Source organism: Glycine max, chromosome 15, assembly GCF_000004515.6.
Source record: "Glycine max cultivar Williams 82 chromosome 15, Glycine_max_v4.0, whole genome shotgun sequence".
Taxonomy (NCBI): Eukaryota; Viridiplantae; Streptophyta; class Magnoliopsida; order Fabales; family Fabaceae; genus Glycine; species Glycine max.
In genome coordinates, this window is record NC_038251.2 from 44,545,192 (window position 1) to 44,557,984 (window position 12,793).

General features: G+C 28.8%; 1 protein-coding gene across 2 annotated transcripts; it reads right to left on the reverse strand.

The window, feature by feature from the left end:
- Nucleotides 1-2,357: 2,357 nt before the first annotated feature.
- On the reverse strand, nucleotides 2,358-6,953 carry LOC100784466 (putative disease resistance protein RGA4). Of its 2 annotated transcripts, XM_041009688.1 has the most exons (2): nucleotides 4,614-6,736; nucleotides 2,358-4,187 (listed from the first exon to the last, which is right to left on the reverse strand). In XM_041009688.1, the coding sequence occupies exons 1-2, from the start codon at nucleotides 6,548-6,550 to the stop codon at nucleotides 2,438-2,440; spliced, it is 3,687 nt and encodes a 1,228-aa protein (XP_040865622.1). In that variant the 5' UTR covers nucleotides 6,551-6,736; the 3' UTR covers nucleotides 2,358-2,437. The 2 variants fall into 2 exon arrangements, with proteins under 2 accessions (XP_040865622.1, XP_025981563.1); XM_026125778.2 differs by having other exon boundaries at nucleotides 2,358-6,953.
- Nucleotides 6,954-12,793: the final 5,840 nt, after the last annotated feature.

Below are 12,793 nucleotides of genomic sequence, written 5' to 3' on the forward strand. Positions count from 1 at the left end.
TCATTCTTTTTTTAATTTGAAATTGTAAAAATTATATTTTATAAATTATTATATATTATATTTATATTACCCTAATTTATATCTTTATTTATCATGCGTATCCATTCAAAATCAAATTTATTTGGATGATTATATATATATATATATATATATATATATATATATATATAAATAATCATTTGGGTTTTTTTATTGCAAGAGTCTTACATATTTCATATTTTAATTTATGTTTCTTTTTATATTAAAACACCTTTCATTTTTTCAATTTAATGTATAAAAAATTATATTTTTAAACTATTATATATTTTATTTATGACATGTTAATCCATGTTTATATTCGTGTATTATATCGGTGACCATATTATAATCAAAGATCCCTTGAAGTTGATACAATATTCCATTATTCCATTATATTCATGGATGAAAAAAAAAATATCTTAAAGATGTTATTAGTTCAAATTCACAAGCTTAAGAAGTAATATTTTTAACTATAAAAGTAGTAGTTGTAATAGTAATTATAAGATAAGTATATTTAAATATACTTATTTAGTGACCCAAAATTTTAGATGACTCATTGGTGAATATTTCAAAACTAATAAAGATTGAAACTATTTACAACCAAACACATGTATAAATGCTTTTTTGATTTCAATATTAAGCTAAATGGCATCATTGGTGAAAAACAATATTTCGCGAGTATAGAATTTCATGTTGTAACAAATAAATTCCACAATTACACAAGGAAAACTTAAGAGATAACATCACTTTTAACTATAGCAAACTTTTATGATATAAGAAAAACAATTATCTCATTAGAAGTAAACTCTTCATATGGTTAAGCAATATATTTTTTTGGGGTGGTTGGGAAGCTTATCTTTTCTTTAAAGAAAACTTTAATTACACGTCAATTGTTAAAACATGATTCAAAAGATTGATATACCATTGGTTTTTATTAAAAAGGAATTAAATTTCATTTGTCTATAAATTTAAAGTTTTTTTTATTTCTATTGTTAAATATGAAAATTTTATAACAAGATATTGATCTCGATAATTCATATTTTTATCCATCCGTTGCATAGGTAATCATATTAGGACAAATTCATTTGAGTGATTTTCTTATAATCATTGATTTTTTTAATATCAAGATACTCTTAGATATTTATATTTAAATTAATGTATAAATTGTTTATAAGAATGATGCTTATATTTCTTTTTATATTAAAACATCCTTCATATTTTTAATATGAATCTATAAAAAGTTATACTTTTTAAACAATTATATATTCTTCTTTTGTTGCATCAATTCATCTTTATATTTTTTATGCACCCGGGTAATCATACTAGAACAAACTCATTTTGATGATTATTTTTTTTAATAATCATTGTGTTTTTTTATATTAAGAAACTATAAAATATTTATATTTAAATTAATTCATACAAGTTTTATATGAATGATGTCTAATTTTTTTTTATATCAAAGCATCATTTTTTTTAATTTGAAATTATAAAAATTATATTTTATAAACTATTATATATTATATTTATGTTAGCCTAATTCATATTTATATTTATCTATCAACACAAGTATCATATAAAATCATTTGGACTTTTTATTACAAGAGTCTTAGATATTTAACATATTTTAATTTATATTTATTTTTATATTAAAACACCTTTCATTTTCTTTTCAAATTGAAAGTATAAAAAATTGTATTTTTAAAATTATTATATAATCTATTTATGTTACGTTGATTCATATTTGTATCCATCTATCACTGGGTAATCATATACTAAGAAAAATTCGTTGGGATGTTTAAATTTTTTTGTATCAAAACATTTTCTTAATTTGGTTATATAAAAAATTATATTTTAAAACTATTATTTATTTTATTTTTATCATGTTAATCCATATTTGTATTCGTGTATTACATAAGTAATCATATTAGAGTTTATCGATTTGAATAAAAAATTTATAATCAAAGATCTATAGAAGTCAATACAATATTTCATTATATCCATGAATGAAAAAAAAATATATCTTAAAAAAGTTATTAGTTAAAATTCACAAGCCTAAAAAATAATATTTTTAATTATAAAAGTAGTAGTTATAAAAGTAATTATAAGATAAGTATATTTAAATATACTCATTTTATTGACCCACAATTTTAGATGAGTTCATTGATGAATATTTTAAAATTAACAAAGAATGAAACTATTTACAAATAAATACTTATATATAATTTTTTTGGATTTAATTATTAAGATAAATAATGTCATTTAAGAGATAACATCACTTTTAACTATTGAGTATAGACTTTCATGTTATAACAAATAAATTTCATATTACACAAATAAAATTTAAGAGATAATATCACTTTTTATTATAATATACTTTTATTATATAAGAAATACAATTATCTCTTTAAAAGTAAACTCTTCACATTATTACACAAGCATCTCTTCTATCCCTAAAATAAGATGTACATCGTACAGTTGGAATGTGGGCAATCTTTGGCCAGTCTTGGCCTCCTGGGTTCTGGCAACGCTGCTCGAGGTTGGGGCAGGCTATGATAAAAAGATTTGAAATGGAATTGGAAAGACCCTCCTCTGGTAGCTGTTGGAGGTTGGGGCAGTTAATAATCCAAAGATTTGAAATGGAATTGGGAAGACCCTCCTCTGGTAGCTGTTGGAGGTTGGGGCAGCCATCAAGAATCAATTTCTTGAGAGAGGAGAGCTGACAGAGCCCCTTGTAGTCCAGTTTTTTTAGATTTGGAAAACCATATATGCTTAGATTAATAAGAGAGAGTGGCAGTAAACCTTCATCAGGAAAAGATTCCGCATCCAGCTTTCCTATCCCCAAGCTTTCCAGAGAGGGATTGTCTCCCAAAGCCCCTTTCAGTGAGGCCATGAGTCCGGAGGAGCATCTTATGAGTCCGGATGAGCATTTATAGAGTTCAATCTTTTTTAGATTTGATGGCAAACCTCCTTCAGGGAACGACTCAACTCTTGGACAATCTTTTATTACTAGCTCCTTCAGAGATGGAAGCAGCATATGCATGCTTCCAGGCAATGATTCTAACTGAGGGCACTTACCGAATGCCAGAACTTCAAGATGATTATGGGTCTGATCCTGTGTAATCATCAGTAGATTACGAAAGCCACTGAGACGAAGGGTCCTGAGTGCTGGGAAGAAATCTAGCGGAAAAGTCTTTTGAGAGTCAAATCCATTATCACTCATTTCACAATCGCAAAACATTTCATATTTCGGGCAACAATAAATATTCAGTTCTTTCAAAGTATCAGACTTTTCCAGCAACGATGCTTTCATGCTGTGTCCGCCCATTCTGAGCTTTTCCAAAGAAGCCCAGTCAAGTTGCAGTTGCAGCTTTCCAGTGTCTTTCAGGTCTAGTACTAGAGCCCTGGGAGCTGAAGCCTCAAGTTGTTTGCACTCACTAATTTCTAGCTCCTTTAAAGGAAGAAGTTGCTCTGGGAGGTCACCTTTCAGCTTTGGACATTTGCTTATATCAAGATATTGAAGACATGGAAAAGCACCTCTCACAGCTTCACATTCCCATTTTTCCCATGCTTTCATAGAGGAGAACTTCAATGTTTCCAACGATGGAAATGAAGAGGAGCTATTCCCATGAAAATCAGCACCAATGCTCACTATCCCATCAAGACTTGAAATCTCAAGTTTCTTGAGAAATGGCAAAAGTCCAAGGGAAGGCAAATGTTGGCAAGATTGACAGTTTCTCAACTCTAAGGACACCACATTTGATAAAGAATTATTGGATAACCAATTAGGGAATTGTTTACCACCATAGTTCCTGATTGACAACTTCTCCAGGTGTTTGGAAGGTTGTAGATTCTCAATTACAATTACATCCCTTTCTTTGGCAGAATCATCAGGGTTCCGGTGCGAATTCCATTCAAACTCTAGTTCCACAAGGCGTGTTTTATTTTTCAAATCTGCAGCTAATGCATCTGAGGGATTCTCAATATTCTGCAGCTCCCTAAATGATAATCCTTTATGAACAAGATTGAGCTCTCCTAATTGCTGAATAGTGAACTTGCTACTTTTACCAACATGAAACGAACTCATGGATACTTGAAGATTCTTCAACTTTCCCAGATGTGGTGGCACCTTTATAATTTCAGTATTTACAAATTCAAGGCGATGCAAATTGGTGAGTTCATGCAAATTCGAGGGCAGCTCCTTCAAATATTCACAACTATTCAGCTTCAGTATTTGCAAGTTGGAGAGTGAACATGTTGAGTCAGGTAGTTTTGTTATGTGAGTACTGGAAAGGTCTAAAGAACGAAGATGTTTAAGATTGCCTACAGAGTTGGGCACTTCTGTAAGGTAATGACATGAAGACAAAGACAAAACACCCAAATTGGCGAGTTTATGCAAATTCGAGGGCAGCTCCTTCAAAGATCTACAATCATCCAGCTTCAGTATTTGCAAGTTGTAGAGTGAACATGTGGATTCAGGTAGTTTTTTAATGCCAGTATGGGAAAGGTCTAAAGAACGAAGATGTTTAAGATCGCCTATAGAGTTGGGCACTTCTGTAAGGTAATGACATGAAGACAAAGATAAAACACCCAAATTGGTGAGTTCATGCAAATTCGAGGGCAGCTCCTTCAAAGATTCACAACTATTCAGCTTCAGTATTTGTAAGTTGTAGAGTGAACATGTGGATTCAGGTAGTTTTTTAATGCCAGTATGGGAAAGGTCTAACGAACGAAGATGTTTAAAATTGCAAACAGAGTCAGGCAGCTCTTCAATGTCTAAACAGTGAGACAGAGATAAGACGCGTAAGAACTTTAACTTGGAGAACAATTCATGTATCGACATCTTGCAATTCCAAGGCCAGTGGCTTGTTGGCATAAATGTACGCAATTTTTTAGTATCACATGAAGTTCCAAACTCATCAAAATATCGTTCGGTAATCATTGAAACTGAAAAATGACGGGTTGTTTTTTGTGTACATTTTGCTTGATCAACTCTCAACCTGAAATAGCTGTCCCCACAAACATATTTTGCCAAATCATTTAGAAGGTCATGCATGACAAATACTTCTCTATATTCGCTTAATTGTTGAAAGAAGGACCTTGATAGTAAATCATTGAAGTACAGCTGGCCAACTTCTTCTGGACTCTTACTGCCTTGATGGCAGTTTAGGAAATTTTCAGCCATCCACAACTGAATTAAACACTCCCTGTGAAACTCATAATCCTTGGGGAATAAAGCACAGTAAGCAAAGCATGTCTTGAGATGGAGAGGAAGGTGGTGATAGCTCAATGCTAAAGCAGGAACAATACCACTGTCCTTTAATTCCCATATTTCACTTTGGAACACGCTTTCCCATTCCCAGGCAAATGGTTTGTTGTGTAATAGACTTCCCATTGACTTCAAGGCCAGAGGAAGTCCTTTACATTTTTTAACAATCTTCCTACCAATCACTGGGCATCCTGGATCTCGTGGAAGATTATCATCTCTGAATGCATGTTTTGCGAACAATTGCCAGCAATAATCTTCTTGTAATTGCTCCAGCTTGTGTTCTTTTGACCTCATGGCAGAAGCAACTTCCTCACTGCGTGTTGTGACAAGGATCCTACTTCCCTGAGCTCCACAAACAAGAGCATTCAGCACAGCTTCCCATTTAGGCCTGCTTTCGTTCCAAACGTCATCCAAAACGAGGAGAAATTTTTTATCTGCCAATTTTTCTTTTAGTCTTCTCTGAACTATTTCTAGCTCTCTACCATCATCAGTCGAATCAGTAATCGTGTCAAGAATTGCTCTTGATACGTTGAAAACATCAAATTCCTCTGAAACACAGATCCAAGCTTTGACATCAAACTTACTCACTATTCTTGGGTCATTGTATACAAGTTGGGCAAGCGTGGTCTTACCCAACCCGCCCATGCCCACGATAGAAAGTATTGATAGCTTTTCATCAGTGTCAGAAGTGATCCAGTCCAAGATCAATTTTTTGTCATCATCTCTGCCATAAATATCACTTTCTACCACCGAAGATGTTGATGGCAATTTCTCTAACACTTTACTACCCGATCCTGATCCAACCCCAACACCACTAGTCCTTGTCAAACCTAGATAACCACCTCGGCTTTCAAGATCATCCAGGTCTTCAAGGATTTGTTCCATCCTTGATTCAATTTCCTTGTCAAAAGAGCTCAAAGAAGAAGGTCTGAAGAAATTGCTCACCTGGTTAAGAATGGGCTGGGATTCAGCTTCTACTTGGCATTTGGAGAGTTCATAGTCTATATCAGCCAAGAGATCCTCTGCTTCAAACACTACATCTTTGGCCTTAAAAAGCCAATCTCTGACACGAGCATCTCTGAACTGCTTAAGTTCAGCATCATCAGCAAGAACATCGATGGCTAGTAGCTTCACCTTGATTTTGCTCAGCAGCTTCTTATTGAGTTTTCTTCCACGAAAGTAGTCCACAAAACGAGAAGCCAAACTGTCAATTGTCTTCTCAACGAAAGTAGAAACAAGAGCACCAGCAACCATTTCTGCTGCCATGGTAGGAATGAAAGTAGATGAATGAAAATGAGTAATTTGAAAAGAGCAGTTTATGCCAATGACTAAGTGCAGGGAACGATCAAAATATTTTGGTGAAATGAGTAATAAGATATTCTATGAATGATGGTTGGCTTTACTTGAAGAAGGTTGCCGAAAAATGAACATTTTTTTCTTTGATGACCAATAACTGCTGAGTCTTCCGGATAAGACAAACAATGACACCTGCATTCCTCCCTTCATATTCATTAAATTATCAAGTTATACATCATTGTACTTTTATATTTAGGAAACAACATAGAAAAAGAGAGGAGGTCTTATTTCTTAACTGTATTTCCCAAATTTCCAACTTCTTGAATATTCTTTGACTTGATAAGGATTTCTTAATCCGATATAATATATTGCATGCAAATTTGTTTGATATTCTTAGTTTATTCACTTAATGAAAGATTTAATTAAGCAAGTTTAGCACATTTAGTCAGATAGTATGTTTAAATTTGATGATTTAATTATTATGTCTAAAGAATGATATTAATTTCTTGATAGTTGGTAGCTCTTAAGTTATGTCTGATATTGGTTAATTAATGAAAACTTTAGTATGTCTAGTCAATTTCAGTAGCTAAAATATCGTACATGTATATTTAAGCCATAATAGCATGCCGTTATATATATATCGTAACTCAACAAAGGATAGAAACTCTGATCGAATTAATTAAATAACTCAATAAAAAAAACTAATTGAATAAATCATTTATTTTTTTTCATTTTCCGACCATTTTTCTTTTGGTGCATTTTGTTATTTTTATCACATTTTTTCCATCCTTTTTTCATTTTCTTAATTTTTCGTTCACTCTTATTAAGTTTATAAATTAGGGCTGGCCAAACTCATGGAGGGTTAATGTACTGATGAAATGTGTAAAAACTAGCAAGCTATTTTATGAATGAATGAGTGGCTCTTATTCTGAAAGGGTAAAACTTTTGGGATATTTTCCATGACTTGATTAGAAAGGGTTTTGTTTGTACGTACTGTGTGTCACACATTTCTGTACGATGGCCTGAGATTTTTTTATTTGTGGCTGTCAACCATAGTCTTCCCTAGAAAGAAAAAAAAATTTAACTGAAAGTTTGGGTAAAAACTAATCCTGCATTTGCAAGTTCTAAGAATTGTGGAAGGGTGAGACTGAGCAGAATAAGGACCTTTAACACTGATTTGCACACCCTCAAGACCAAGCTCATTCATGCAGGGTCGATGTACTGATGAAATAAGTAATAAGCTATTTTTATAAACAAACTTTCCTAGCAAATACAATAGCATGCATTTTTTTATTTTTTAACCCGCAAATATTTAGTTGTTAATAAGTTAATTTTTTTTAGTGAGAGACTTGAATTCATAAGCATGCATGTAATGTAGGTGTGAGCTGTATTCCACGAATGAATGAGTGGCTATGATTCTGCAAATGGTAGCTTTTAGGATATTTTCCATGACTTATTATTCCAAAGGTTGTGTCTCACGCGCGTTTCTGTACGGTTGCTTTAATTTGGGTTGGTGAACATCTTTAATTTTCTCTGATGGCCCGTCAATCATAGAGTCTTCCCTACAATACTTACATTAACAGCAGCTAGCTGTGTTTTTCCAGGAATGAATGAGTCACTGATTCTGCTCAGTGTCTTGGCTCTTGGGATATTTTCCGAAAATACTGAACCTACTATATTATAGAATTTAGGATTAAACATAAAAACAAAAAATGTTTAAACTTTTAGATATTAAAACTAAACAGTTTATTATTTTCTTTACAATTAAATCAAAAGTTGTTGAAGTAATATAATAAATTATCAAAATAATTAGATGGGTGATATTGTTATAACTTGAACATGAATACTAAAATTTTACACTCATTTTCTCAAAATCATTAAAACATAGTTTGTATGTGATTATTTACTAATATTTTTTCTCCAATAATAATCATCACCCGTATTGAGTAAGAGAAATTAATATTTATGAAATGGAATAAGATTGTAGAAGAATGATTGTTTTATATAAAAATAGAAATAATATGATATTAGATTGTTTGAAAAAAATGACAAAAAAATCTAGATGAAATTAAACCCAACAATTATAATTAAAAGAAGATAAATTAAACAATGAATAAATCGAAGACTAATGTATATAAAACACGAAGTAAACCATGAATAAAATACAAACCAAACCCAAAAATTGTAATTGAAAGAAAAAAAGGAAAGTCGCCTAAATTATAAATAATGTAGGATCACCTAAACTCACCTAAAAAGAAAAAAGAAAACTCACCTAAAGCAAACATGAGTACTGTATCTAATGACTACCAAAACCATATCCAATATTAATATAACTTAGGTTATCTTAGGATTCGAGTTGGTAAATATTTTTCTAAATTTTAATGCACAATAACAAATTTTAAAACACCAAATGAAATAAGAAAAAAATGTTGATTATAGAATAAAAATACTTTTGACCTCTCACAACTTTAACCAAACATGCATTTAAATATATCATAACGATCTTATCTTACTTAACGATGATTTACATACATTTTATTTACTTTGCTCATTCAAGTACAATATATAGAAATAAAACTGCTTTATTGGGAAGGTAGGGAATAAATTGCACATTCAGTTCCATGTTTGCTTGTCATCTTGCATTTTCATGCTACTAGCAGATTTCAAGTCTTCAATCAACTCTCGGGTCTGTAAAACTAATGAAAATCATATGGCCTAATCATAAAAGTATACATTTTAAAGGATAATTAGTATAAATAGAATTTAATTTTCTTATATATATATATATATATATAATTAGAATTTACTTTTCTTACATATATACTTATTATTATAAAGAATAGCTTTATCCTATATATGATTCTCTAATAAAAATCTGTGAGAACATTACAAATTGATAAAATAATTTATAAATCTTTATTTTTCATTTATTATTCCATCCAACAATATGATTTATCATAATAAAAAAAATTAATCAACGTCTCACACTATATTAATTTAATTCTTATATAAAAATTACCTCTTTCTCTAATAAGAATATTCCAGAACATCACAAATTATTAAAATATTTTATAATTTTTTATTTTTAATTCATACTTCAATCCAATAATATGATTTATCTTAATAAAAAAAATCAATATAACGTTTCACACTCTACACTAATTCAATTCTTAAATTAAATTTTGTAATTATTAGATAAATTAAGGTTATCTTTAAATACCAATTAAATTAGTAAATGAAACAATTGTCTGAAATGTGATTTAATGATACTTTAATAAGCATTAAATATCAATCAAATGATCCAATTTAAATTACATGAATAAAATTTATTGTTACATTAAATTCTATTAGAAACACTATTTTTAAATATCATAATTTCAATTTTTAAAATATTTATCATTGAAAATATAAAATTGATCCTAATTCAATTTTTTAATTAATTTATACTAATTGTATTTACGTCAAACTTAATTTATGATAATAAAAACCAATTAGAAAGTTTTTAATATTATATTGAATTTGAATAAATCAATTTTGATGAGTAATATTTTGTTGTTTCTAATGCTGAAAACTTTTAAATTTTCTATCCTACAAATCAAAAATAAATTCTTTCCGTTTAACACATTAAATTGAATTTGTAAAATATATTTTTTATAACTATTTTATTATACTTTTTTAGAAAAATTAGAAATCATGGTTATTTTTTAATAAAATTGTGTATTGAGTTAGGATTTAATAATTTTTTACATGAACAAATGAGACATATCATAAATAATACTAAATTTAAGTGCATTAGTGACACAAAATTAGACTAAAATTTTGCAATCAATAAAATATTAGAAATGCTTATAACTTATGTACCTACCTAGAAATTTTTTAAAAAATTGGATTTTTATCAAATATTTATTCTATTCCCAATTATTATTATTATTATTATTATTATTATTATAAAATTGAATTTTTTATTTTGATTTTGATTTAGTTATAATTTCTTATTAAAAGTATAAATATCTTCTATATTAAACATTATCAAAACTGTAACAAATAATCAATAATTCAAATATTTTTATTGTTCAAGATGCATTTTTTTGTATTTTTAATTAAAATTTAAATTTTAATCAGAATAATAAGTATAAAACAAATTATTGAAGATTTTGACCCTTATATAAACTTATATAAAATAATTTTATAATAACTTTAAAAGTGCAATTATCTAATTCAAAATTTAAACATGGTAAACAATATAAAGTTAAATTTTAAAATATTTATTCATATAAGTATAAAATTGATCTTAATTCAAACTTTCTAATGAAGTCAAAATTAATTTATCATTTAAATAATAAGAAACATATATAGATGTTTAATGATTTAAATGAAAATTTTAAAAATATTTATTAATTCGATCAATTTAAATTGTTGTTACATACGCATTTACCTGGGTATCCTTTTAGATCCATGCCTAAAAGTTGTTATATATTCCAATTATAAAGCAAATTATATGTGGGAAATGAAAAAGATAAAATAATTGAAAATAAAATGACGATATGTCTTATATAAAAATAAAAAATGGAACGATGACATAGTATGATATATGTATTTATATATTAAAAATTTGACGAATAGATGTATGCATGTTAACCTTAAATGAATCTATTTTGATAAAAAAAATGAAAATCTTTCTCTTCAAATACCATTATTAGGTATTAAACTTTAAGACAACAATAGAAAAACATTTTTCTTCAAATATTTTGGATGAAAAATAATGTTTTGATTGAAGTTTTCTACAGGGTCTCATTTGGATGAAAAAATAGTGTAATATAACATAAAATCAGAAGTTTTCATGTGTTTATTGATATTTACACAATTAATCGAAAAAATGATTATTGATTGAAATGATATTTTTATGTCCACTAATTACTATTGATGTTAATGTTTTTGATATTTTGGTTTCATTCAATTTTTCTAATCAATTATTTTTCTGTTGACCTTTTTATTTCACCGTCATATCCATTAACATATATCATGTTATTTTTCATATTCTAATTAAGAAAACAACATAGAGAAAGAGAGGAGGTCTTATTTCTTAAGTGTATTTCCCAAATTTCCAACTTCTTGGATATTCTCTCACTTGATAGGATTTCTTAACCCGATATAATATATTGCATGCAAATATGTTTGATACCCTTACTTTATTCACTTAATGAAATATTTAATTAAGCAAGTTTAGCACAATTAGTCCGATAGTATGTTTAAATTTGATGATTTAATTATTATGTCCAAAGAATGGTATTAATTTGTTGGTAGTTGGTAGCTCTTAAGTTATGTCCGATCTTGGTTAATTAATGAAAAGTTTAGTCTGTCTAGTCAATTTCAGTGGTTAAAATATTTAAGTCATAATAGCGTGCCATTATGACTTATATAAATCATGTACTGCAACTCAACAGAGGATAGAAACTCTGATCGAATTGATTAAATAACTCAATAAAAAAAACTAATTGAATAAATCATTTATTTTTTTTCATTTTCCGACCATTTTTCGTTTGGAACATTTTGTTATTTTTATCACATTTTTTCCATTTTTTTCATTTTCTTAATTTTTTCGTTCACTCTTATTAAGTTTATAGATTAGGGCTGGCCGGACTCAGTGGAGGGTTAATGTACTGATGAAACGTGTAAAAACTAACAAGCTATTTTATGAATGGACCTTACTAAAAACAGTAGCAAATTTTTATTTGTGGCTGTCAACCATAGTCTTCCCTAGAGTTTGGGTAAAAATTAATCCTGCATTTGCAAGTTCTAAGAATAAGGACCTTTAACACTGATTTGCACTCCCTGAAGACCAAGCTCATTCAGCCAGGCAATGAAAAAGGGCCAAAGCTTCAGCCTCTAATGGAAGAATATTTCCATCAGAACAAAACGTTTTGGCCCTGAAAAACACACCTCTATTGCATGCGGGTGTGTAAAAATTCCTATTCTCATTGTAACCCAACATAAATTGAATAGATTTTTTTTTGAAATAATTCAAGAAAAAAGAAATGCTTTGATTTATAAAACAAATTCAATTAACAAAATTATTTGTACAAAACCAAATTGGTTAACTAAACTAGTTTTCATTTGAATATTTTATTTGAAAAAAGAAAATTTGAAAATCAGTTTAAAATTAATCTGATCCTTATAATTAGTTTAAAATTAATTAAAAATCAATTTAGAATC